The sequence below is a fragment of the Pterocles gutturalis genome, unplaced genomic scaffold, assembly GCF_000699245.1.
Source record: "Pterocles gutturalis isolate BGI_N339 unplaced genomic scaffold, ASM69924v1 scaffold11496, whole genome shotgun sequence".
NCBI classification, from domain to species: domain Eukaryota; kingdom Metazoa; phylum Chordata; class Aves; order Pterocliformes; family Pteroclidae; genus Pterocles; species Pterocles gutturalis.
The window spans coordinates 18,605-44,893 of NW_010103107.1; the positions used below are offsets into that span (position 1 = coordinate 18,605).

General features: G+C 44.8%; 1 protein-coding gene across 1 annotated transcript in view; it reads left to right on the forward strand.

Annotated features, from left to right (window-relative positions):
- Window positions 1–26,289, forward strand: part of SYNPR (synaptoporin) — a 43,072-nt gene that overhangs the window by 12,484 nt on the left and 4,299 nt on the right. The window contains exons 2-3 of the mRNA XM_010086568.1: window positions 2,209–2,333; window positions 18,725–18,923. Coding sequence (XP_010084870.1) covers window positions 2,209–2,333; window positions 18,725–18,923 — 324 coding nt within the window. The remainder of the gene's footprint in view (window positions 1–2,208; window positions 2,334–18,724; window positions 18,924–26,289) is intronic.

The window sequence follows — 26,289 nt, forward strand, 5'->3', positions numbered from 1 at the left end:
GGGATGAAGGGTCTGGCTAGGTCTGAACTGTCTGGGGGACTGAAGCTTCAGGTGCCCTTGTCTGCTGTCAGAGATGTTCTCAACAGGGGAGAGAAAAAACTAGGAACTCTGGAGGAGATCCTTTCTGCGAAGGAATAGCCTGGGCTGTGTTTCTGGGCATGGCTCCATGGCCTCGGTGGACAGACACAGTGGCACATGTTTAAGCTGATTTCCAATACTTGATTAAAGGACATGCATTTCAATTGCATCTCTTTCCTCTGCTTGTCCCCATGCTGAGAGCTGTAGCTGAGAGGTGATGGCTCTTCCTTTCTATTTGGTCTGTCTCACACCACAGCCCTTCAGTTCCCTCTTTAGTTGTCACTGCATTAATCTTTGTGCCCCTCTGTGTATCTGCACAACACTTGCCTTTGCAACTCCGTTAATTAAGCTGGAAAGCAGGTCAGCACTCATCTCTCCTGTTCTCCTTAATATATTGTTTCCTGACACTGCCTCACAAATTGAGATGATTAATACTGGTTTTCAGTGCTGTAAGGGCAGAAACTTCTTGTATTTACAGAGGAAGTGTCTCATTTGGGATGAAGGAACACTATTCAAGTTCTAGTAGAAACATTTATTTCATGGGACATATTTAACAAATTAATTCACAGTAAAGTTCAGCTTTGCTGTTTTCAGCAAGCTCAGCATAAAGAATTGATTCAGAGTTTTTATCAACTTTCCTTATCATTGGGTGCCTAAATACCTTTGCAGATCTGTCCTTGGTGATATGCCCTGGTGACACTGGAAGTGAGTAGCAGGGTGGGAACTTGAGTTATTCTCCTGTTTTTCTCTGTGCTCCATCATGCTCAGCACATCACCTGGCAGTCAGGGAGGCTCTCCCCACCCCAGTGCTCAGGAGTCACCCCTGTAACCTGGCAGTGTCTGGGGAAAGGATGCGCACGTAAAGCTGAAGTCCGAGGAGGCTGCTGGAACGCCTGGCCTCGCTCATGCTGGGAATTGGGAGAACTCAGATTAATGGCGTGTTTTGCAGCAGCACCAGTAGATCTATTTTTTCTATTTATTATGTTTCCGTATTGCTTTTACTGAATCATTCAGCCATTACATTTGCTTGCTGTATATTTTTTTCAGTGTCCAAGTACACATTTTCTTTTCCAGATGCGTGCACTGTTTGTTTCCTCTCTGTTGCTGGCTTTTAGCTTATTTAATTGTGGCTGCGATCAGGGGTTGTCATTTCCCATACCTGCCCCACTGTAGATCTCAGAGTAACTCTGTTAAAGCTGATGGACTTGCTTCTTCAGATCTATAGTGCTACAATCAACAAAATCCAGCCTGTCCTTTAATTTAAATTACAACGGCATAAATAAGCTGTCCCTTCTGCTCTGGGTCTTTCAGGGAAGCCTACATCAATGATGTTTTAAGACACCCATTTCTGTTTCCAGTTCCTCTGTTTGAACTCTTGATATAGATATAAAGGCTGATGTGTCTCTGGCCTGCACACTCCCTCCTTCACCTTCTCCTGGGAGATGCAACAGGTTTGCATCAGAGCCACCTGAGCTCTTTGTTCCTGTCTGGTTTGCCTGAGCTTATCCAGCATCTTGATTTTTTTTCCTGTTTTTCTGAGTGTCAGTTTATTGCACCTCTGTATCCATCTTGGGTTATGGCAGTAATTTAGGAAAAATAATTTTAAAAATCAGTGTTTTTTCCAAGTCATGCATTAAATGGAAGAGGGGCAGCACCATTCTGTGTTTTGCGATGTAATGGGTTGGCAGCCATGTGAACTGTCTTGGTCTTCTATTGCTGCTCCTGGTTGCTCCTTATAAATCCTTCTGCCAGTGTTTTATTTGGGTTAAGACTGGCTCGTTATGCTCAGTCAATATTCATCCTTCTCCGAGCTTGCCTGTCAGTTGGATATTTAAATTACTGCCTGGGCTGTGAATCCCAAATGGGGTTCAAGATAGGAGGGGAGGGCTGAGATGCCTGGCAAATGGAGATGTTTCTGTCTGTGTGTGGAAACAGAGCATCATGTTTTGTGGTTCTTTATATTGACTTTTGGGAATGGAGCAGGAGTAATATATGGCAATGCCTTGAATGCATGGAGTGATGGATAACCTGACCCAAGGGGGCTGGTGCTGTGGGAGAGCCGCTGTGCGTATCTGCTTGGGGTGGTTTGCTGAAATGAAATAAAACAAAAATGTTGTTTGTTTTTGACAGCTTTTTGCAATCTTTGCATTTGCAACATGCGGTGGGTACTCTGGAGAGCTGCGCCTCAGTGTGGACTGTGCAAACAAGTCAGAGAGTGACCTCAGCATTGACATAGCCTTCGCGTACCCCTTCAGGTAACCCTGTTTGGCTCGTGGCGGTTCGTTTGCAGCGAGGCATGAGTTCCAGGGCTGGCGCAAAGCCCAGTTTCAGAGGGGTTTGCAGTAATTTCTAGCAGCTTTTGATTAAGCACCAGTCTGGGGCTCCTGAATTCTCCTTACAATGTTGTTTAGGCTCTGGGCGTGCAGAAGGGATGAATTTGGCTAGACGTGGGGCCGTGGGAAGTGCTGGGGAATGGGAGCTCAGTGAAGGAGAAGAGAGCAGTTGGGGGTGTGCGGAGCCCTGTGAAGGCTGGGACAGCTCAGGGGGTGGAAAACTGTGGGCAAGGAAAAAGAACAAAAACACATTGGCCCAAGAAAAAGATGGGGGTAAAGTAGCCATTAACTGTGGTGTAGCCATTAACTAAGCTGGAAATGAGGGAGGATCCCCAACCACTGGAGCAGCAAGGACCTGGAAGAGCTGTTCCATGGGGAAAGAGACAAAAGACAAAACAAGTTTGAACCACGATTTTGAAATGCTTTTGAAAATTCTGCTAATTGCCTGTCTGCATCTCTTGGTACCTGAATACTTTAAACCTTGGAACCTAGTGACTCAGGAAAACAGATTTTATGTTGTTTAAGTATGTCTGAAAGCTGTAGTGAGGTTAAAAAGATATATATATATATAAAAATGTTCATGCCATTTAGGATCCTGCTTCAAAAGAACATCCAGAGTCTTCTGTTTTTAAAGATGTCAAGACCACTCCAGAAACCTTTCACTTCTGTATAAGCGATTTCTTTAAGGAATTGAGATGATTAAGAAAAGAATGCATAATCCAATCTCAAGCCTAGTACACTATGACTCTAAAATTATTTTGCTTCCTTGGGAAATCACGTGCTGTTTTATTTGTGATTGCTATGCACAGACCAAATGTAATAGCATCTACTTCTTTAACATGTTCTAAAATATAGCAACTTCCAAACAGTGGAAACTGAATTTGATTACTTGAACTGTTGTTCTTCCTTGACACACATTTATTACTCCAAAGAGGCACATTTCCTGGTATTACAAATGTTTGGTTTTTGTCTTGAACTTATCTGCATTTTCTTTCATTTCTGCTTAGTATGCATGAGATAGATCCTGAAAATTGAGTTGTGTGAATTTGTAATAGGATTCACTTCCAAATAGGTCATTTCTCCAGCATTCATTACTGAATACACCCTACAATAAAGTGCTTTTAATTTGCATGATTATAAAATAGTACTTTATATGAAAAGTTAACAGAACAGGGAGAAGTAGCCAGCAAGCATCTCCTGGTGTTTCACAAGGCATGTTGACCGTTGCTCCTAGAAGGAAGTGGCTGGATCTGCAATTTCCCACAGTCTTGTTTATTAGAAAACTGAAAATAATTACTGGGTAATTGTAATATTCCATCATCTTGGAAAGATGATGCAAAAGAGGTTTTATTTACAGGAGGGATACAACTGGGACTGAGGCTGTAGCTGGCTCTGGAGCTGTCTGTGGCTCCAGCTGTGGCTGGATGTGCTCAGCATGCACAGACAGGGTGTGTGTGTGGTGGGGGTGGCTGGCCACATGGTGGAAATAAACCTGTAATTTGCAGGTGAGAAAGGAGATGACACTTGGCCAGCTGGTGTTTTGGGAGAAGCATGAAGATACTCAATTTTTGTACAACAACTTGAAACTTTTCATGCAAATCTGAGGCATGTGCAAAAAGTGTATAAAAGATGTATAGACTGTGTGGGGTACCACATGTGTGCCTGGAAAATCCAGCCTGGTGCTACCTGTGGAACTTGGTGTCATTTTACTGTTTCATCTAAATATTCCCACGATTTCCTCATACATTTGCTCCTTCTCATTTTCACCAGTGCTCCTTGGACAGACAGGAGAGGGGATGCTCTACAAAGGGAAGTGAGCTTAGTTGGGAAAGGTACCATCTCATATTAGAGCAGGTGATACCTTTGGAAAAAGCAGAGACACTTTAAGTTCAGGCTCCCTCATCAAGGCTGTGATCCTGAAGCTGATCTGCCTGCATGGGCACGTAGGTTATGTGCAAGTAGGGTGAGTTTCCCACCAGCTGTCTTGCATCTGGGTCTAAGTCCATATTCATGTGGCATTTTCCTTTCAAATGCCCAGTGTTCTGATTATTGGCTGACAACTGGGGGAGGTGTAGGTGGAAGGAGAGATGCTGCGAGCATCTGACACCGCAGGGCTGTTGTGGCTGTCAGGAGCGACAGTGAAGGAGTCGAAGACCTGAGCGCTGCTTTTTGAGCTGTGCCTCCCAGCATGACTTGAAATGAAGAAAGCCATGCAGCTGTGCTAGCAGCTGCTTTCATTCCCCTTGCTGTGTGCTGGAGGTTTTGTTTCCTTCTAGAAGGTGAACTGCTAGTTCTTGACTTGTTGAGTATCTGTCAAGAGCTTTAAGCAAGTAAACAAAATTGTAAGGCTCAACAGGACAGCTTGGCGAAGCAAGAGGACTTGGATGCTTTGGAAATAAGATTGAAGGAGCCTGAAAATGTTCCCATTAAAGCAAGATCAGAATGGGGAGGAGGTTTTCCAGACTGAAAGCAGGAGACATCCCACTTGTGACCATGTGCTTCTGGGGCCCACCACCTTAGATAAAGAAAGAGATGATAGAGGAGGAGAAAAAACAGTGCTGATGGGGTCTGGGATGTATGGTTAAAACATACAAATTACCAAGCTGATGTCAAACCAGTGATTCATATAACCCCAGGCCAGTCCTGGGTGTACTGAAGGAGCATTGCACTCTGCAGGAGGTAGCTCTAGATGATCTGCAAGCCAAGAAGCATCTCTGTTCCCTCTTACTGAGATTTTTCTCAGCTCCAGCCTACGGGTTGCAAAAGTCTCCTGCAAACAATGGATTCAAGAGAAATCCTTAGTTCCAACAGAGAGGGAGTTTTGAATGATACAGTTAAAAATCAAGAAAGAATTAATTAGTTTAAAGTTATGGTAAAGTGATAGTTGTACGTGTATTTCAAAAATTTTACAAATTCAGATATGGAAAGAACTTCTCTGGTCCCACACTAGCAATTTTTCTCAGCATTAGGCTCTATGCTTGGTACAGTATCACAAATTTGCTACACATCAGTATGTTCATCAGCTTGACCCTCACTCCAGTAATGATTCTTTCAGTATGGAAAAAATAATCAGCATTGTGGAATTATTTGTTACTCACAGTGCATCACCCTTCCAGATCAGATCTGTCACTCTTTGAAGTGCCCTGAGGCAGTATTTTTTTCTGTAGTAAGGGTCCTGGTGAAGGTCCTATTTATTTCTGTTATTTTCTGTTGAACCCAGCAACATTTTGTTGCTGTTCATGTCCTTTGCTCTTCATTGGTTTTCCTTTTATAATAAGAGGTTAAATAGTACGCCTGCCGTGCACATATTTGTTGCTGATATTCACCATATTGAGGTGCTTTTTAACCAATCCTTCTAAAAGCAAATTTTTTTCGTTGCCAACTGAGTTGTCAGGCTTGACTTACCAAGTCTGGACTGAAGATTTTTGCTACATAATTGTTCATATCACAAACTTAATGTTTTTCTCGTAACTGACAGAGCTGCACTGTAAGTTTGGGCTTCAGCTACTGATTTAAATAAAACTTTGCATGGCAGAAACACACTCATGGTGCTGTGCAGCACAGGCAGGCAGCACACTGCTGGCCAGAGATATTATCTGCTAATATCATCTCCTGCTGCTCGGTGGTTATCTCGCTTATGCACATCCCTGTCCTGAGCAAGGGAGGGATGCCTTGCCAGACCCTGGCCGTGGGGTGATGCTGCGTGGGGCCATGGTAGGGGTGAGCACCATATTTAGCAGTGGGACAGAATGGGATTGTGTGGTGGCACTAACATGAGAGCCTGATAAGAGAATGTCTGTGCACATCTTTGTAGCACAGCAGTAAGCGAAACAAGTGGTGTTTTCCATTCTATTTTAAATCGCCTATTAGTATCTTTCCAATGTGCTAGTAAAACTGTCTCTTGAAGTAATCCTTGCTTCTGAAGGAAAAGAAAATTGTATTTTATGGGAGCTTTTCCTTCACTCTCTAAGCATCTCATTTGAATAAAGACATTCCCACTGAGCACCCTTTAAAGTGTACGCCTCATCTGCATGCAATGGGTAGGCTAGTCTTTCATTTGAAAGATGACAACCAGATCTAAATTGCCTACTTAGAAGCTACAGATTATAATTAAGGAGAAAGTAGCTAACTCTTTGTGCTTTGCAACTAGCTTTCTTTGGAAAAAGCCTCTGGTAATATTAGCACATTTCTGTGCCAGAGTGTACTACCTTTTTTTATTATCCATTTGTAGTAAATCTTGCTTCAGAATTCAGTGGAAAGCGTTTTGGCCAAAAGATAAATGTCTGTTATGGCTGGGAAACCAGGAGCTGCTGATTGATAGAAGGTCTTTAAACTCCAGTGCTAAGTAGTTGCCTGTGATGCTGACTTTCAGGGTACTATGGCAGGTTCTCCTCCCAGCTGCCTTGGACTGCTGTACCAGTTGACAGTGGGAGACAGGAAGGAAGAAAGTCATCTAGTCAGTTAAACTCCCTAAGGTTAATGATTTATTTTGCATGTGTTCATTGCACAGAAGATGTGCCTTCTGCAAAGGCAAGTTGTGGCCTCATAAGTCTTATGTGGGTAGACAGAAGCAAAAGCAAGCCAGCAGAAATTGCTCTAGCTTCAGGTGTGCTCTGTGCCAAAATGCAGATGCCCCAGTTCCTAGGCGGATTTGGCAGAGCTCCTGGGAAGGTGAGAGGTGCTGGTTGAACTCTGCATGACCCATTCCAGCTTAATGAAGGGAGGAATCTGTCCTGGAACTCCTTAGATCAAAACTTGGGGCCTTTTGCAAAGCTGTGCTTTTGCACAAACAGAAGTTGCAGGGAGGGGTGGGTGAAATTCAGCAGCAAAGAGCAGGTGCTGCTTGGTCACAGTGGTCCCTTCTGGCTCTGCAGTCGGTCAGTCCATGAAAGCTGCATTGATTTAGTCCCTTTTCTTGCCAATCTATGACTGTCATCTAGCACTGCAGATCTGGGGTTAACATCTGAACTGAGGAAGGTGTGCTGTAATACATGAGTGGAGCAGGAGATGTTCATCAATACCCTGCTTACCAAAACTGGCTCTTTAGGATGGGCACTAAGGGCTTGGTCATGGCTTTATCTTCCACAACTGTTTTAAACCCTCATTTCAGCAGTGCTTTTTATACCTAATTTTGGCCTTTTGTGAATAGATTTGCCTAACAGGGACTTCTAGATTTTAACTGCTGTTGGGGGAAGCTGAAGATGATGCAAGTGAGGAGCCTGATGTTGCATCCTGCTGAGAAAAATTCAGGAGATAAATCCTCCAAGATACAGATATCTGTAATTGTGACACCTTCACAAAAGTCTCTTCATATTTAATGTGGCCTAATGATGCAAAGCAAACCAAAGCATTAAGAGCTATTTTTAACTAGGAAATACAGATGTTATTTTTTTTCAGTTGTGATGCATACACTCTGGTAGTTTAAAAGGCTGTCCAGAAAATTGCAGCTTCAGTTTTTAAATATCTTTTTTTTTTTTTTTTTTTACAATGGAAACCCAGTAAAAAGATTGTATTCCATAGTGACATGAATGCAAGAACTTTTTGAGCTATTTAAAGTATGGCTCCAGAACATGGCTTCCCTGGTGGCGAAGGTGTCAGAGAACCCGGTCAAGCCTCTGTACTGAAACAAGTCCAGAAGCAGCTGGAACGTGGAGCTCACACAGGCAAGCTGAGTGCTCTAATCAATGAGCTATTGGCTTAGAGCTGTTTGCTCTTCCATTGTCTCCTGAGCCAGGGAAAAGGTGATCCAGGTCTGCAGAATAAATATATTACTTTTCAGCCTTGAATGAACAGAGTTTTTAATAGGAAATATTTCACATTTTTGTAACCAGCTTCAGTTATTATTAGAGAGTGAATGCCATAATTCAGAGTTCTGAATTACTTGTGCATGGCTACAGAATACTGAAATAATTAATCTACAAATCAGTTCTTCAGTGTCGATGGGTCTCCAGGGACCACGCTGGCTCTGGGAATAATGTCTTTGGTTTTTTTCTCTGCTTCTGCATATATTGTGGGATTTATTTTTTTTTTACACCAGGAGGATAGAATAGGAGCAAATGTCTGTGCTTTTGTACTTGGACAGCTGTGGTCTGCAGTAGTGGCTGTCTGTGAGCACAATGTACGATCTAATTCCTGTTGTCAGGGAGTTTGATGAAATCATTGCTGGTCTGATTAAAACAGATAAAAATAAGGATGACTTTGTGGCTTTTTTAGTTTTGAGTGCCTCCTCCTGACCCCAATTACAGTCTTCAAAACCCACTTTGTAGAAAGCTTCCAAGATTGGCAACTTGGCCAAAGAACAGTTATCACTGCCAGTTTGCACTTTTGTTTGAACTGTGGATAAATGCAAGTAACCTCCTCCCAGCAGTGAGGGACTGGGAGATGCTTCCAGTTGCTTGACACTTTGTTCCTGCCTAAGACCTGTAGAAAATCACCAGAAATCTGATACAGCCACATCTTCAGCACCTCTTTGAGGCTGACCCTGGGCGTGTGGTCCTTAGCACGTCTGATGGAGTGTGTCATATGAAGGGAGAGATCATCCGCCGCCCCCACCATTTGCTACCTCATCTCAATGGCTTGGTGTCTGTGCCAGACTATTTTGTACTCAGCCAAGCAGCCACAGCCCAAGGGTGGCTACGTAAGTGGCAAAGTCTTTGCTCATTCACGCTGCTGATGTGTTGGGCTGTGCACAATAAGATGCTTGAGTAGGTCAGAGAAGGAGATCGGGCTGGCAGTGTTTGTAAAACTGAAGTCCCCAGCCCATTGCACAACCCAGGAGAGCCTGATTGCTTCAGCCCGTGGGCTTGACATGAGGCAGCAGCTCTGCAGATGAGAGGAGTTTTCCAGATGTGGAAGTCTTCTCTGTTGTCGCTACCCTCAGTGTTCTCCAGTTTATACTTCGTAGATTTTAATTCCTCAAAACTTGAAGCAAACACGTCCTTGAGTGTTGAACCGGAAGAGCCATAGAGACTTGTCTTGCTTTGCAACTCTTCAGGCTGGTCAGCTGTTGTCTTCTGTTACAAACATCCATGCACAAACATTGTGTGAACACAGAGCTCATGGACACACAACTATCTGGGAAGTAAATGGGAAAGTGGTAGCAACTTTCTGGAGATGGCATCTACTGCAGAGAAAGGTTCTTAAATCTTTGTTAAATTGTAGAAGCTTTTCTTTTGGCACTTAAAGCAATTGGTTTCTTGATTAATTTGGATGGTATTGATCCAGAGTGGCTTATTTTGCTTCATAGAGGCTATATTTTATGCTTAACACACTTTTGGTGCCAGAAAAATTCTTCATTAATACTTTAGTCAGAATTTGCTCTTAAAGTGAAAGTCTCTTTTGGATTTGTTAATATATACAGCTTTTTCCCCAGTTTGAATTTTTAATATATATTCATGAGTAGTCTCTGCAGTATTGTACAGTGGTGGTGTTTTATCTGTGCTTGCCACAAAGGCTTTTTCTAAAAGTCAGACTTTTTACAACTTCCCTAGCAAATTTATTTTTGCACATTTTCATGCTGTCAGTTGCTTGAAAGCATGCTTTGGAGAAGCAACCAAAGCAGAACCCCTTCAGCTTTGCTTTGTTTGGCATTTGATCCCATACTCCAGAAGATGTGTGGTGGCCCAGCTAGGGGACGATCAAACCCGCGTCCTTCCCATTTCCTCTGCTCCCAAATCTGCATTCTCTGTGCAGCAGCCCTGAAGGTTTCCCCAGGAACGTAGGGAACTGGGGGTTTTATTGAAATTATGCCGTAAAACTCTACAGAGGAGTTAATTTGATTGCTTGAAGTACCTTAGGACAATATACTGGGGAAAATTGTAGCTAAAATACAAAGTTAATGTTAAAATACAATACAAAGGAATAAACATTGCTGCATCTTCTGTAATTGCTCTTGCATTTATCTCAGCTTGTCTTGGAGGTGAAATTGCTGCTTTCAGGGTTTATAGACCTAGATTAAACTGTATGTGAACCCTGCTTCCCACAGGGCAAAGGATTTATGCTTTCAGGTGGTTCTGGCTGAACATCAGGTGAAGCCCAGGAATTTGGATTGATTTTCTGAGCAGTTTGGAGCCCATTTGATAGTGGAAGGCAAGGCGGATTGGAGGTGGTGCGAGTGTTGCGAACCGATGCGAGCAGCAGCAGAGCATGTTGGGGTGCAGAATTAGGGGCTCAGCAGGTCCCACGTTGCTCCATGCAAAGGCACTGCCCGGGAATTTGATACACCCACTTCTCAGAAATGGTCTTAATAGAGTCAACCACTGGCTTTAGGCCTTTGCTTTATGCTTCCTGTTGCTTATGTGATGTCTCTAGATGTTTATTTTTTTTAGATTTTTCTGCAAATTTTGTTCTGATCTGACAGAGGCTTGTTAGTTTGGAAGGTGATTCCTGTGTCTGTCCAGAGAGGCCAGCAGGAGGGACAACAGAGCCATGGGTTTGGTCAGGATCTCATGCTGGGACCAGGTAGCATTGGACAGTTGTGTGCGTGGCAATGAAAATATATTCCTGTGGCATTTCCAGGCCTCCTAATCTGTGTTGCGCCACAGACATAATGACTTTTTTAAAGATAATGATTACCTTCCTTCAGAGATAGTAGCTAAGCTTCCCAGTGACTAGGAAGCAGTTCACCCCGAGAAAATAGCTCAGTGAAGGAAGATGAGAGAGCAGTGCCACCCGTCTGTGCCACAAAGAATGTCAGTGCCTGGTCTGAGATGGTGTTTGGGTTTGTAGAGACCAGTGGAGCATGTCTCTGAGCACTACGTTCTGCTTGCACAGCAAGGAAAAGTGTGTGTTTCTGAGAAGAGCTGTGAAGATATCTCGGGAGATAAATCTGGGTCTGGATGTAGGCTTGGAAGTGGGGTTGGGATCACCCACTCAGCTTTCTGAGCGTTCCCGGCGGCGTGTGTTCTATAATGAGCCGTTTGATTTCCTTTTTGGTGCTACGGCAGTGTACTAGGGTTTGTATTGCTGTTACGTGCACAGTCTGGGGAGGTTCATTGCTATGGCTGGCACGCGTTATGGGATGTTTCTTCCTCCGGGAGTGTGACGAAGCTGTTGCCCAGGCTGTTTTCCAAGAGCTTTGTGAACAAATCACCAGGAGCAGGTCCTGCAAGAGGTGTCCCAAGCTGCGGACCTGGTCCTGCTGCCTTCTGCCCACCACCACTGGGGTTGTCCCTATTCCAATGTCTTCAGACCCCACCTTCAAAAGGGTTGTGTAGCTTCCCTTCATGGAGACCTGAGCACCTCAGGGGGTCTCTGACTTGCTATGTTAACGGGAGAAGAGATGTGGGGTGGAGAGGGATGGAGCAGAGGATGTGAGTGTTGTGATGCTCTGGGTAGGCATTGCGACGTGCCCGCTCCGAGCTGCCGGCGCTGGGGGAATCGCCGCCTCTCCCAGCACAGCATGCACGATGTGGTGTGTTGAGACAGCAACTGTGGCTGACAGCTTGTCCTATTAAAAGCAGTACTGTAGGAAAATAGTACTGGCCAAATGTTTGCACAACAGCTATGTGCGAGCGAGGGCTGGGAACCTGACAAGTTAAGAAATTGAAAATATGAGGCGGGGGGGGGAAATATATTCCCTTATTTTGACCAGACATAAACCAGAAGAGAATATAGTTTGCTACAGCTTTCCCAGCAGTGTCTTTTTTGGTGACACTGCTCTGGACATGCATTTGGATGGGTGTAGGCTGCTGAAGGCAGCTGTGACAAAGGGAAGATCTTTAGAATGTTCAGGTGTCCAGGACAGGAGTTAGGAATAAATGTTTGCAAGATGAAGTATGTATTTGTGTGAAGCTACTGGTAGTGTTGAATAATTCTAGAGAGATACAGGCTTTGGGATATTTTTTGGAGGAAATTGAGAGGACAGAAGTTCGAAGTGAAATACTTTCAAATAATCTTTGATCAGCAAACTGTATTCTTTCTTCTGCAGAGGAAAGAAACAAAAGACCAAGCTTAGATTGCTGAGTCAGCTGGAAAAAAAAATTTTTTTCCTATCTCCAGAGAAAAATTAACTGATTTTGTAGGGATAGGTATGTGGTACAAAATAACGTTCTTCTGCTCTGCGAGGGGAGGAAACCAAGGAGAGGAGGATACAGAAGGCACCTTTAGATGCTGGCAAGTCTGGATGGGGTGTTGCATTTGGGGATTGGTAGAGTGAGTTGTGGAAATTGCTGGGACAGTTAGGAAATATGGATGAGCACCTCAGTTTCGAAGGGCTATGGTGTATGCAGGCAGCGCTGGGATGTGCATCATGGCAGATGACCAGTGGAAAAGGTGGGAATGGGAATGCTTGAGTAAATGTAATTTCTTCGTCTTGGGAAAACAGCTGTTAGAGAGCAGGCTTGGGGTGAGAAACAGTCTTGCCACTGTTGGCAAAGGGGTGGAAGCTCTGGTTTTACCAGAACATCCCAGATGCAAAAGGGCCAGGGAGCAGTCACCTCTGTGGGACCTGCTGCCCTGCTGCTGGGCTAAGCCCATCGCACCCCACAGCTGGCCAGGGCTCTGTTAACACTTCAGCTGCTTGACTTTGAAAGGCTGGAGAGAACTTCAGCATGAATGACTTCAAGCAGTTCAAATGTGGTATTAGCAGGCTGGCTGCCTCCGAAAGAGACTGACTTCAACAGCTCCAGGATGCCTGGGAGCAAAGATTCAGATCCTGTAGGAATTACTGGATAATGGTTATAACTGGCAAAAAAATATGGACTGAGGGCAACTGCGTAGCAGTGGCTTCTGCAAGAGTTCATGGTGTGTTTGAGAGCTCTGAGAATGGCTTCATTGCTGCTCAGGAGTCTGTCCTCAGTCTATCTGGGGGAGGAGGAGGAGAAAGCTGCAGAGCTCAGCTCCATCCACCCCCTGAAGGCTGGAAGGAAGCCTGGCCCTTGCAGTGTGGGCAGCCTTGCAGGGAGCTGCAATTTAGCACTGAAGCACAGGGATGCCCGGCACTGGGGGAAATGCTCTTTGCAGTGAGGAGCTCTGTGTGCATTACTTTCTCCTGAAGAACAGGCTCTGAAGTGTGCTGGGGCTCTGGAAGAGTCAATGAAACTCTATTTCATTAAAGACTTTTCCTTCTCAGGCAGTTTTCTATTTTCTCCTGAGTATTAAAGGTCACTTTTACCTGCATGAAGAAAAATACTTTAATATCTCTAGGGAAGTTTTATGGGGATGGTGAGCTCTGCTGTGAGGGGAAAGGCTCCCATTTATTAGTGTTCTTCCACTAAACCTGTGGAAAGTCCATATTCGGCACCTCGAGAAGGGGCATTTGCCCAGGGGCTGGCTGGAGGCACTGGTGTGCAAGCACATCAGCACAGTCCTCGGAAACGAGGGAGCTGCACTGTTTCCAGGGCTAACTGAAAGAAATGCCTTTGCTTTGTGTCCCAGAGAAAGGAAGGTGAAAACCCTTGTCCTGTTGCTATGCCTCACCAGAGCACTTTGGCGTGCTAAGGGGCCATTTCAGCATTTCACTACTGTATTTTGAGATTTCATTTTTCCCTCATTCTGGAGATTATCAACTAGAATAAACATTTCATAACAAATTCCTCCACAAGCACTACCTGCAGTAACTAATTTCCAGTGGGGTATTTCTCTCATTGCTTTGCAGACAATAAATACAATTGACGGGCTGACTACCTGAAACAAGTGAGGGAGAAGTAAAGCCCAATGAAAGGATAATGGCTCTCTAGATTTTTGCAAGCATGTGTGTGGGTGTTGCAGATTTTGCTCAAGCATGTCATAGACAGGTTGGGGGGTGGATTACATGATGCTATTTTCAGAAAATAGGACAACATGCCAAAACAGAGAGCTTTTTTGCGTGTTTTTCCCCACGTCCTAGTAAAGGAATGGAGAAACACTAACCCCCATTGAGAATTTTTGGAGGCAGAACTTTCTCTGTTATTAATCCAGGCACTGATCAGAGCCCAGGAGAGGAAATCTGTGCTGGGTCATCAATAATACTTGAGCGCATACTTGCTCTTAATTGCATGTTCTGTTGGTTTCAAGTCTCAGCTTTCTATGAATTGCTGAAGGGGGAGGTTCCATGAGTGACATGAGATTAAATCACTTGGTGCCCGCTCTCCTGCTTGGGCTCTTCTATGTCCGCTGGTAGAGTGGGACATGGGACAGCACTGGTCTTTGGGGCTGTTGGCTCTGACCATTTTTGTGCTCAAGGGTCATCAAGTGGACTGAGATGATTGACAAAAAGACAGGCTATAATTAAAAGCAAATTGTGGCTTAAATATTGAACTAGGAAAGCTCAGGAAAGAAAGGCAACTTCCCATCTACATGGAGAGAGCACAGCTTCTGCTCCCCCACACACAGGAACAGCTGTAGCTTTGTTCGGTGTGTCTGGCTCCGTGTATTGTTTGCAGAGCAGGGGTAATTACTGTCTGAAAACCTAACTGCTCTTCGCTATTGTGGAACAATGTAAAAATCCTTTTTTTCACTGTAAAGCATTCCTGTACTCTTTTGATCTTGTCAAGCTCGACAATACAGCTGTCTTGTCATCGCATTTCCCACGGCAACGGAAAGTTTGCCAAATGGTAGGAGAGACCTCGGAAGCCCTTAATTACTGTGACTTCATCAGTGAAACTTGACTGCCATTGGTGGATTTGCTTCAGATTGAAGAGGATTTGAGAGAATTCAGACCTGGATGGCTTGGCAGTGGTGGCTGTGGTTAGCAAACCGACCCAGCGGGAGAAGGGGATGGTGTGAGCAGCAAGGCTGACCTCAGCGCTGCTCTGCCGAGTGTGGGGGGCAAGGTCACGTTCCTGAGTGGGCAGCTTTCTTTCTGAATGAATAACAATACTCAGTGCAATACAAGGCAAAAAGCACTGTCCAGCTCATTTTGAGAGGAACTTGGGGGGAGGAAAGGTTTTACATTACTTTGTTCCCTAATTAGGTAACTTCATTACTGAAATGTTCCTTAATTGCATTGTCTGTCCATCAGTGAAAATCACTTCTGCTAATGCAGCCCAGCACTACTGCTCAGATGTTACAGTGCAAAGGGTGTGATTGCAAAGGGTCACTCTGTGCTCCTGGTTTTGTTTAGGAAGTGGAGAGGCAAAGGTGAAAGGCAGGCGTGGTGCTGGAGATGGAAAAGCAGGAAGACACTGGCCAAGGATGACTTGAAGGAAAAGATGGGGAGTAAAGAATGAGAGATAAGAGAAGATGAAAGAAGAATAAGTCAGAGGAAGTAAGAGGCAGAACAGGTAGAATTACATCAAAAGTGGGAGGCAGACGTAGAGGCAATTATTTTTTTGTGAGTCACCGCCAAGACATCCTGCCCCCAGAAAGGCTGACTGGGCAATGCTGGTGGAAAAATCGGAGATTTGTTTGTGAGATCCCATTCCAGATCAAAGAGTTTCGATTGGTAAAACTGGATTTTCTGTCACTGATCCTCCCCTTCTTAAACTTTTCAAATGCATCTTGTGAAGTCAGCATCCACCCCAACCGCCTTAGGGCTTGGCTCACTCTCCCCTCTTCCCTGCTGTGTCTCCTCTGCCCAGCTCTGAGTCATGGTCTATTTTGGGGCCCTTTTGCACAACTGAGATCTCCGTTGTTTGGGCAGAGGTGAGATGGCCACAAGAGGCACCGATTACTGAACATCCTCTTAGAGGCTAGGAAAATCTAAAAAAGAAAAGCGAATTAATAAAAATAACTTGATGGAAAAAGGCTTCTGTGGTCTGGTGTCCCTGATGGATGCTTGGCCACAAAAGCACTGCTGGGAAGAGATGAGTGAGATGTTAATGTAATATATGAACATCTTCTCTGGCATATCATGATTCAGAACTAAGATACAGTCAGGAAACCAGGGGATAGAAAAGGAAAGTGGTGTCAGTTACTTTACCATGTTTTGGAAAGGCTGATGGGTTGTTGGTGACCAGAATGGATGGGGCTGGGGTGACTGAGGCCAGTCGGAGGTGCAGGGGCTGGGCAGCAGCACCTGGTCTAAATCTTGATAGAAACATTCCTTAAATTATTTCATCTTCAGTGTATGCAGGAGTTTGAACTGCTACTTGCAGCACCATGCGTTGCCTGGTGTGCTATTTCGGGATTACAAGGAAAAAAAAAAAAACCAAACAAAAAACAAATAAACAAAAGAACCAAAACCAAATAAAAACCCAACGACCCTAAAGACATCTTTTACGTGATAAAATGCATGCAGAATTGCCTTGTTTTTCTTTTTTGTCTGCAAAGCAGTTGGGATGTATTTAATGTAGCTCCCCCCAGTTCCATAGTGCTTGTGAAAGCAATGTGAGGGCCAGAGCAGCTCTCTAAAGCCTGTTTGCAGGGTAGTGCTCGCACCATCGCAACAAAGCCTGGCTTTCCCGTGAGGGGCTGGAGCCTCCTTGCTGTGCTCAGCTGGAAAAGCAGATACCGCACCCCACCATGGGGGCCCTAAAAAGCAGCTGCGGTACCTGAGTGTGGCCGTGCAAACACAGCAAATGTGGTTAATTATTTAAGAACCAGAAAATGTTACTTAAGCATTTGGTGGTTTGAGAGGGGGGGAAAAAAATTATTTTTTTTATAACCCTGAACACCTTTGTGTTGAGTTGCAAAGTCTGGGCTGACCAGGGGAGCCTGGGTCTGCCTGTGGATGGGAGCACGGGGCTCTGGCCACCATCACAGGTGTCCTCCCTGCTCTGAGCTGCAGCCCTGGGGGCTGGGTGGGATGTGAGACCTGGCTGGGAACCAGCCTCAAGCCCTGGAGAGGAGAGCTGAGGGGGACCGTGGGCATGGCCTCTGGCTGCACAGCACTGCATTCCCCTGGGGATGGAGGGTTGAGGGCAAGTTTCTTCATGATCCAAACCCCCACAGAGGCTGCCACTGCTTTCAAGGGATTTTGAATCAGGTTCCCAGTTTTGCTCTGTGTCAGTACAGTGCGCCAGCAGCTGGGCTTGAGGAAAGCAGGGAAAGCTTTCTTTTCAGCCCATGCAAACCATGAATTTCAAAGCTGTCCATAATCCTAGTGATGCTTAAAACAAAGCCACTTTCTCTCCAGGCTGCAAAATTGGCATGACAGGCACTAGAAATCTTCCTTCCCTTTTCCCACCACCCTTTAGGAAAGAACAATAAGCCCTGGATGAGAAGCCTGCCTGCACTGATGCCAGGAAGCTTTGAAAACAAGTCAGGAAACTGTCTGATCGTGAGCATTAGAGCCTTTCTCATGTGTTCAGTTCTCATCAGACTTTGCTGTGTTCACATAGGGGAGGTGACTCAGCTGCTGCTCGTCTCTGCGATCTAGGCAGACAAGTTTCTTGTTTTCATCCCACCACTACTATAGTGACAGAAGCTCAGGGAAGAAAATGCCTGAAGCAAATAACCCGCATTACGCATCAACCACTGATGAAAAGGTTCTGCCTCCATATTTGGGTACATTGAGTTTGGACCAGGAAAAACAAAAAATCATGCAATCATCTAATGTCCATTAATCCATCTTCTGTGATTTCTGCTGCGGGTACTTTGTTTTCCTCTGGGGACCTAACTTTTTGTTTAGTCATATATTCACAGCTGCTGCTGCCATTGGCTTGCTGTTGCACACATTAATTGCCCTTGAGCAGAGGAATGTCTCCCAGAAGGCCTCATCCTTTCTCTGCACCAGATCATAACTTCTTTAGTTGCTGCTGTTAACTTGCTGCTGGCACCGTCCCCTCTGCTCTCCCTGCGCAGAGCAGAACAGCATGATCCCTGTCTGGGCCCCATGTCCCTGCTGATGCTAATCTGGGCCATGCAACAGGACCTGCCAAAGAACTCCTTCCAAGGATCCCCTTTCTCTGAATCAGTAATTAAAATTATTAGAGCAAAGAAGGGTCTGGCAGGAGCTGTCAGACAGAACCACAGCTCTAACAGCCGCAGGTAGCTGTGCAACAAGCAACTTTGTATAAAGAAGTCATGAGCTTCCCATGGCCTTATATATGGAGGATAAGACCTGTTTTCTGCCACCTTGACTGTAAGAATTCAAGAATCAAGTTGTTTCTCATGTTATCCTTTTTCAGTTGTTGCCATGGCAAAACTCTAGAGAAGAGGGGGGCTAGGGGGTTGCCAAGCCATTGGAAGATCAACTTTTCTCTGAGTTTGGTTGAAAGATGTGTTCATGTCCTCAGTCTCACCTAGGTACTCACATGGAAGTAACCTCACATGTATGAGCAGCTCTGAAGAGCACAGCCCACAAGACTACCTAAAGGGCCAGTCATCCAAGCGGTAGATCAATGCGCATCAAGAATGAGATGGGGAGACAGAGCAAATAGGTTTATATCTTTATTCAGGTAATGGTTTCCTTTTTCTGTGCTTCACCTGCCACTCTTTGGGATGTTTTCTAGGTTGCATCAAGTGAATTTTGAAGCTCCGACTTGTGAAGGCAAGCGCCGAGAAACGCTCTCCTTGATAGGGGACTTCTCCTCTTCGGCAGAGTTCTTTGTCACCATTGCGGTCTTCGCCTTCCTCTACTCGCTGGCTGCCACCGTGGTTTATATCTTCTTCCAGAACAAGTACCGTGAAAACAACAGAGGGCCTCTAATTGTAAGTGTGCTTTTGCAGTGTTTTCAGGCAGAGGTCTTAACCTCTTGGTTTTTGGTGGCTGAGGCTGTGGCATGGTCTGGGAGATCCAAGTGGCCCAATGCCCGAAGCATCTCTACATTCACCTGTTTTGGTTTTTTTATTATTATTTTAATGGTGACTTAAACTTTTAACATCAAGGGTAATGGAGACTATAGGCAGGTGAAGTTTAGTCCTAATCTTTTATACACCTGTGGGATTCCCTGCTTTTTTTCCCCGTGCCTGCCATGATAGTGTTCATCCAAATAACGAACATGTAGGTGGGTTGTTGCAGGATTGGGGTCCAAGCCGTATGTCTGTGACAGCAGAGCAGCATTGGTGCGAAAAAAAGGAAGAAGAGATCTTCGGCATCATCCTAGCAGCCAAATGAAACCATGTGCCTGAGCAAAGCTTAGCCAGGGAGATTGCTTATTGCTAATTACTGCTGGGTTTGGCCAAATGATTTTGCTTTGGAGAATTACATGGCTTATTTTCTGGTATTACCCTGACCTTCCAGCGCATTCATGTCTCCCCACTGGTTTATGAGGCTCCTCACCTTCCAGTTATCGTTCAGTGCATCATTCATTCAAGCCATGGATGTTCATGCCTTTATTTTTCTTTTTACTGATTCCTGAAGGCTTGTGATAAAAAGCAAGTGCTGCTGTGCATTCATTTTCTTATAAATCAAGACTGTAAAGCCAATGAGAGCTCTTTTGTCCTAGGTGTCCGTTACCTGTTCGTGCATCACACCCCTTGATCCACCCCTTGGTCTGGTGAGGGCTGGGAGCTGATCCTCTGCTGCGCTGAGGCTGGGTCAGGTCTCTGCATCGTGGGCTGTTGGGTTGCATCCCCCCTTCCACAGGCACCGTTCGCCTTCATGACTGCAAGGATAAGGTTACACTAAGGGAGAAGAAATATTTCTCTGAAGTTTTGGTGTGAAGAGAGCAATTCAAAGGGAAGGCAGCAGAGTTTAGTGAGGACCGATGTAAGGAAAGAGTTAGTTCTGGCTTTAAGAAAAAGCTAAAGTTTATGGTTGATAAAAACCAGATATTTGCCTGAGGCTTCTGTGTTAAATGCCTGAAAGCCACCAGCAAAGAACATCGGAAAGATATAATAGAAAGGAAAATAAATCACTAGTGCAGAAAGGCTGTACCTGTTAAAGGAAATAACTAGTGTCGCGGTAAGCAGAAGATTAAATTGTAGGAAGGATATCTTAGCATCACAGTGGTCTGAGGGGAAGATTTCCCTGCTGCAAGGAGATGAGAGTTGTTTTACTTAAGTCTGTATAATTCAAACCCAATGAACTGATACAGAAAGAAAAATTCACATTCCCCATCAAATGAAATTAATCCTCTTCATTTTGGAGTTGTTGGGACCTTTCCTCTCTCCCTGGAAAATGATGAAGAAAGGAGGGGAAATCTTCCCAGAGGAGAGGTAGAACACTCAAGATAAAGAGGTCCCTACAGAAGCAGTAAATAAAGTGCCTGGCTTCTGCTTGATTCGGTTGATACCGAGTAATATCTCATTTCGAACTGTCTCATCAAAGGATTGGTTGCAGAGATCTGCCATTTTTATTTTCCTATGGAATATAATTCTTTTTTCTGACCAACCACATTATCCTCTGTAGCAATAGAAAAAGGAAAAAGAAAAAATAATACTAATATGTCAGATTGTGATGCTGTTGCTTGCCATTGTCCAAGCCTTCCCGTATACAGCTGCTGCAGTCATATTAGTCACAGGATGCACGGTGCAATCCGCTGCAGCGTTAATGTGGCGTTGATTTAATTTGTTCTGTGTAATGGACTGTTATTGAATCTACAGGTTAAATTTAACCGGTGTCTGTTACCAAAGCTGCTGTTTGCAATTTCCCAGTCTTTAAAACCAAGCCTAAATGACCTTATTTGCTCAGAATATAAAGATGCTTCTGTCTGTCCTACAGCAAAAGCAGCTCCTGCCGGTGAGTGGTGTTGGGAAGCAGTGCTCAGGTTATGCCTGCCAGGAGGGGAGCCCTGCTTCCCCCATCCGCACGCTCCAGCATCACCTTTGCACTGCCAGCTCTGTTGTGTTGGGTGTTTTTAGAAAAAAGACCCCTTTTCACCTGGACCACATCCTTGCTGCTCTCCCTGGAGGCTGCCCAATGCAATGATGGCAGCACCACAGCCTGACTGGGATGGGGCATGAGTCCTACTGGGCAAAAAAAAGAAAATGCAGAGAACGGGCAGAGAACAAGCAAGCAGCTGCAGGCAGGAGGAATTCAAGGATCAAGGGAAACTGAGAGTGAAAACCAGCTTCGCACAGCTGCAGGGCTCACCTAAAGGATGGAACACATTGTGCCAAGGAGGCAGGTGATGCATCCTCCAGCTCCAGGCAGATGCTACACTGAGCTGACGTACCCAGCAAGATCACACGTATCGCATCAGATGTGTATGTCTCATCCCTGAGATTGTTCCTTCCCAATAAAAGTGCTGTAGAGATCTGGGGTGCTTTGTGCACACCAGAGTCCAGCCAGAACTCAGTCCCTCAGTACATGTCAGTGCAGGTGGCAGGGACCTCTTTGCTCCTTCCTCATCACTGTGTGTCAGGCACTGTTTCCAGACTACCAGTTTTTTGCCTCTTAGTGAAAAGTTAGATAATGATAGTTTCATCTGTCCTTGCTTCTTCTGCAGTGCCTGATCACAGTCTCATGTTTAAAACCATTCCCATTTTAAGCCTTGTACTTCCTCTTGGCTTGATCTTTTCTCAGTCTGGGATGACATCTGCCTTTAAGAGGCACCCTCTCAGAGCTGGCTGCCTTTCCTCTTGACAAATTTTCAGGATTGAAAAAGAAATATGACAGGAGAAGTGGAGAGAGTAAAAAAAAAACCTTTCGCTTGAAATTTTAAATTTTTTTTAAAAAAAAACCCTTGCATAGGCAGTCAGAGCACCATCAGTGCATTGCCAACTTGCAGTGGCCTGACTGGATGCAGAATACACAATTATAAAGAATTTAATGACCATTAAGTCACGAGAAACTCACAGAAAATTTCGATCACAAATGTTTCAAGTTTACCTTGTTTATACAAACATAGGGAAACCCAAATGCGTGTGCTGAGATCTCAGCAAAGCATCACTTTAACTGTGGAAAAATATTTTAATGTTCAGTATGAAGTGAGACATCACGGCAAGGAAATATTTCTAGTAGGAGAAGCTGTTAACTCCTTCTGTGGCTGTTTGGATGGCACCAGTGTATTTTATGCACTGTGCAGTGAGCCATGTCTGTTGCTAATGTTGCCTGTCAGGTTTTAGGGATAAAAATAATCCTTTTGGTTGCACAGGACCCCAGTTGTATTACCCGTCTGTGATGGAGGTGGGAGTCACCCCTTCCTACAGGGCTGTCAGCAGCGAGCCCTTGGGATGTACATCTCACCCGTTTTCAGTACATCTGCATCTCTAAGCCTGACTTAAGCTGATTTCCACTCAAGTAACACCATGTACCCTGGGGAGGCATTGCTGGTCTGCAGTGAGAGCAGGGATGAGCTGCACCCTGGGACTGCAACCCTCACCACCTCTCTCTTGATTCCCTGTTTCAGATCTGCTTGCAAGGAGGGAGTAACTGGCCCAACAGTTAGTCCTGCGCTGAAGTTTTAGGGGATCAAGGGTAGATGCTTCCATCTGTCTCTGGAGTGGGAAAATAAAGGAAAGAATAGTCTTGGTCAATGTGTATCAGCACCCATCACTCAGACGTCTTGGTTTTTTCCATAGTTTATGTACCCCATGTGTATTCTGCTTAAAACTCATACTCTGGCAGCTCCATCTCTATGTGCCTTCTTCCCTCTGTCTTGGGGAAGTTGTAGATTGGCCATGAAAAACCACATGCATTTGTGTAAAAATTTAAATCACTTTATTAGTATTCCAATCAATTAATATAAAGGCATAATATTGTTTAGCCAAGAAAAGTGACTGACATAGCCCTGAAAAGAGATATTTCATTTTTATGGTGATTATTTCATAATCTGGTTTGCAGTGCATAAAGATACTTACGTGGAAGAAGATGAGATCTTTCCTTTGTATCTGAAGTCCTGTGAATAATCACATTAAGCAGAAACACATTTGGTTCCTTACATATGTTGCAGACCAAGCAAGTTAAGTACATTTGTAGTCCACTCTTTGGAGATGTCTTTGATTGAACATGTTTTATTTCTTCCCCTTTATCCTGCTTTCTAGAAAATAGATAGGAAAAGAATAAAGAGCCATGTGTAAAAACAAAGGCTGGATCCTTTCCAGTTAAAAAAAAAAAGTGAAATTATTAATAACCTGAATAATTCTTTGTATTTCAAAGAGGTGTTTCAACCCACTTTTGTGATTGCCTTTTCGAAACACAAGCCACCGTGACCTTGCTGTACGTGCTGGTGCCTCCCAAAGGGTTCCGCACATCCCTGCCAGAAGCAAGCTCACAAGGCCACACACCATTGTGAGAAGCGTGTAATTCTTTCAAAGCTTCGTTCTGCAGAAAATCTGAGGTGGGACCTTGTTCAAACCAAAGAAAGAGCTTAGATGCCACTGTAGGAAGGCGTTTGCTGCCTGCAGCAACCTGCTGTTGGCCACTTTCCCGGGCTGGGGCTGGGGCTGTGGCTCTGACTGGGGTGGTTGATGAATTTTTAGGTTAGTTGTGACTGTGAAAGCAAATCCTCTGAGCAGTTTGCTGCTGCTAGGGTAAAGAAATCTCCCTGTGCTCCTGTGTGGCTGTGCATGAAACCTATAGACAGGCCTGGGCTGGGAGGGTGTATAGGCTTTGGCATTTCAGGAGGTGCTCCCTTGTATGCTGTAAACACACGAGAAGGTTTTGTCAAAAGGTTTTGTAGCATGAATGTTAGCAGATGGAAACGCTTGTGCAGAGGCAGCGAAAGCCCTGCGTGGAAGACAGTTCTGGGGCCAGCAGCTGTGGCTCAGTGCAGGCGGAGGGAGCATGAGGATGGCAAGGATGTCAGGTGCCCTCAGCCAGCCCAGAGCTGAGGTTTTGCATGTTTTCAAACATGACAGCCCTGGGCTGGCGTGCCAAACTTGGACCATGCTGCTGGGAGGGAGAGCAGGGCTTGGAGAGTGCACGGGAACACGTGTGACAGCGCTCCGGGGGTCGCTGAGCCACCGACCAGCTCAGAGCAGGGCAGCGTGTCCCCTTTCCGAGGCAAGAAGCAGCCTCTGAAGGTGCTTTTGGCTGGGTGAGGTTGTGCTGGACACTGGAAGATCCAAAACTGTGCTCTGGAGACTTAAGTGACTGCCCCCTCCAAAGACAAGCATTTAGCAAAAGCCAGTGGCTTGATAGCAAGGAGAAATATTTCAGTTACCATGAAAAGAAAAGGCACATTCACAGTTCTATTCTAAAGTATATAAAATTGTTCCAAGTAGGCATTTTTGGCAAACTTGGTAATAGCGAGATTCAACTTGAAAAAGGCAGCAAGAATATTTTTTTTCGTTGCACATACTTCAGGCTCTTAAAAACTCCCTCCTTGCATATTCAGCATATTTTAAATCTCGTTTTCTGCTTTCTCCTACGTGTTCCTATTTTGCTTCCTTCCCAAAGGCACCTGTAGGCAGACCAAAGCATCTCAGCTGAGATCTGAGAAATAAACTTTGCAATTAGGAGTATATCGTAACCATACAACAATATGCACTGAAGAGATCTGTAGATGCTATTTCAAGAGAGCAACTACAAAAATTGCTTTATTACAAAGGAAAAAAAAAAAATCACCCATGCTATGGGTATATTAAACATTCAAATGCAAGATTTGTTTTAGTATGCAGACACTCTGGCTTTAATTACCAAGGAGAAATTCCCCAGATAGATATTAAGCCACAGAACAGCTTAGCTTGAAATTCACTTTTATTTTCAGCATGTCATTATCTTGTAACTCTGTTCCACCCAGAGCTGTGAAAATGTTCAGCCAGAAATCCAAACCCACTTGAAAACAAGAGAAGTTCAAGTTCCAGCCAAAGCTGAAGGTTAGCAAAGATTCAAAATAAATAGGAAGATGCAAGCTTGCTCTAGTCATATGTTTTGCTCCTTGCACAGCTCAGAGGAGATGGAGCAAAACGTCCAAGAGCCTGAGTCTGGTCACGTAGGCTTGGTGAGAGCACCTGCTGAGTTTCATTAGCCTTTCTGTCCTGTCTTCTTGACAAGCTGTTGATCTTGTGTTTCAGAGAGCAGTCGTGTCCTCTGGCCGGTGGAGGGGCTGGTGGGTTCTCCTCCAAGTCCTGCTATGTGATCTTTCCCTTTTGGCTTGCCGGGTTTCTTGCACCCAGCCAGACTTGGCAGTTTTGGGGAGTTCCTGTATAAAAGGGCTGATCCCAGCCCCCCAGGAGCAGGGGCTCTGATCTGCTCTCAAACAGGGGAATTGGTGGCACAGAGGGCAGGATCACGCAGGGTTGGGCTTGTGTGGACACCCTGGTGCGGGGGAGCAGAGGACATCAGCAGAAGGCTGGAGGATGGGGTGAGATGGAGAAGACCTGAGAAATAATGTGAAATACTTAATCCGTTTAGGACCAGCCCCTCAGCTGCACAGTGCTGTTGGATGTTCCTAGCAGTAATTTTTAGCCTAGGACGTGAGCTACTAGCATTTAGAGTGAGGGACTCCTGCAGATTGCAGTCATTTGCGCCACGAGTTGTGCAAATGCCTTGCCAACATGAGGTCAGGCTCTGCGAGCTCAACAGCAGCTCTGAACCCCTGCTGCCATCACCTGCTTGAAAAACTTTGCTCATTTCTAAAGCATCCCTCTTTTTATCAAGTTTAAGCTCCTACATTTTGTTAGTTTTGGTCAATTTGTCTCTGTTTGCTTCAAATTTCTACCTGCTGTTATGCATTTATTTTATTGTTATTGCCAACACACCGATCGCAGAGTCTGATTTAGCTTGTGAAGGCTAATGGTGTGGTGGCATTGAGAGAGAATTGCTTGTCATTTAAAAGATGTATTCCCCAAAACTCTGCTGTGTCCCTGCCTATTGTGTCACTCAGACCCGATATGGGGGCTTGGCATCTGGGTACATAACATGTCAAGCCTTGTAGCAAATAAAGAGCACATCCCATCATAATCCACAGCTCAGTGAGTATCTGGTGTTTTTACCAGCTGGAATTTTTAGGAAATGTTTGCAATTGAACTGTTGCCTCTAGGAGTCTGTTTCTCATTCAGTTACTGCTAGGACATATAAGATACAATAATTTCTTTTGCTGGAAATCTCCCTGGGAAGAAAAATTACTCTGGGCTATATGCCTCTGCCTACCCGGCGTTTCTCTGGGTGTTAAGATAGTTGTCAGCTCCTGGGCTTCACACTCTTCGAGGGAGCCCATTTGGGCAGCATGAAGGGAGGTCAGAGGAA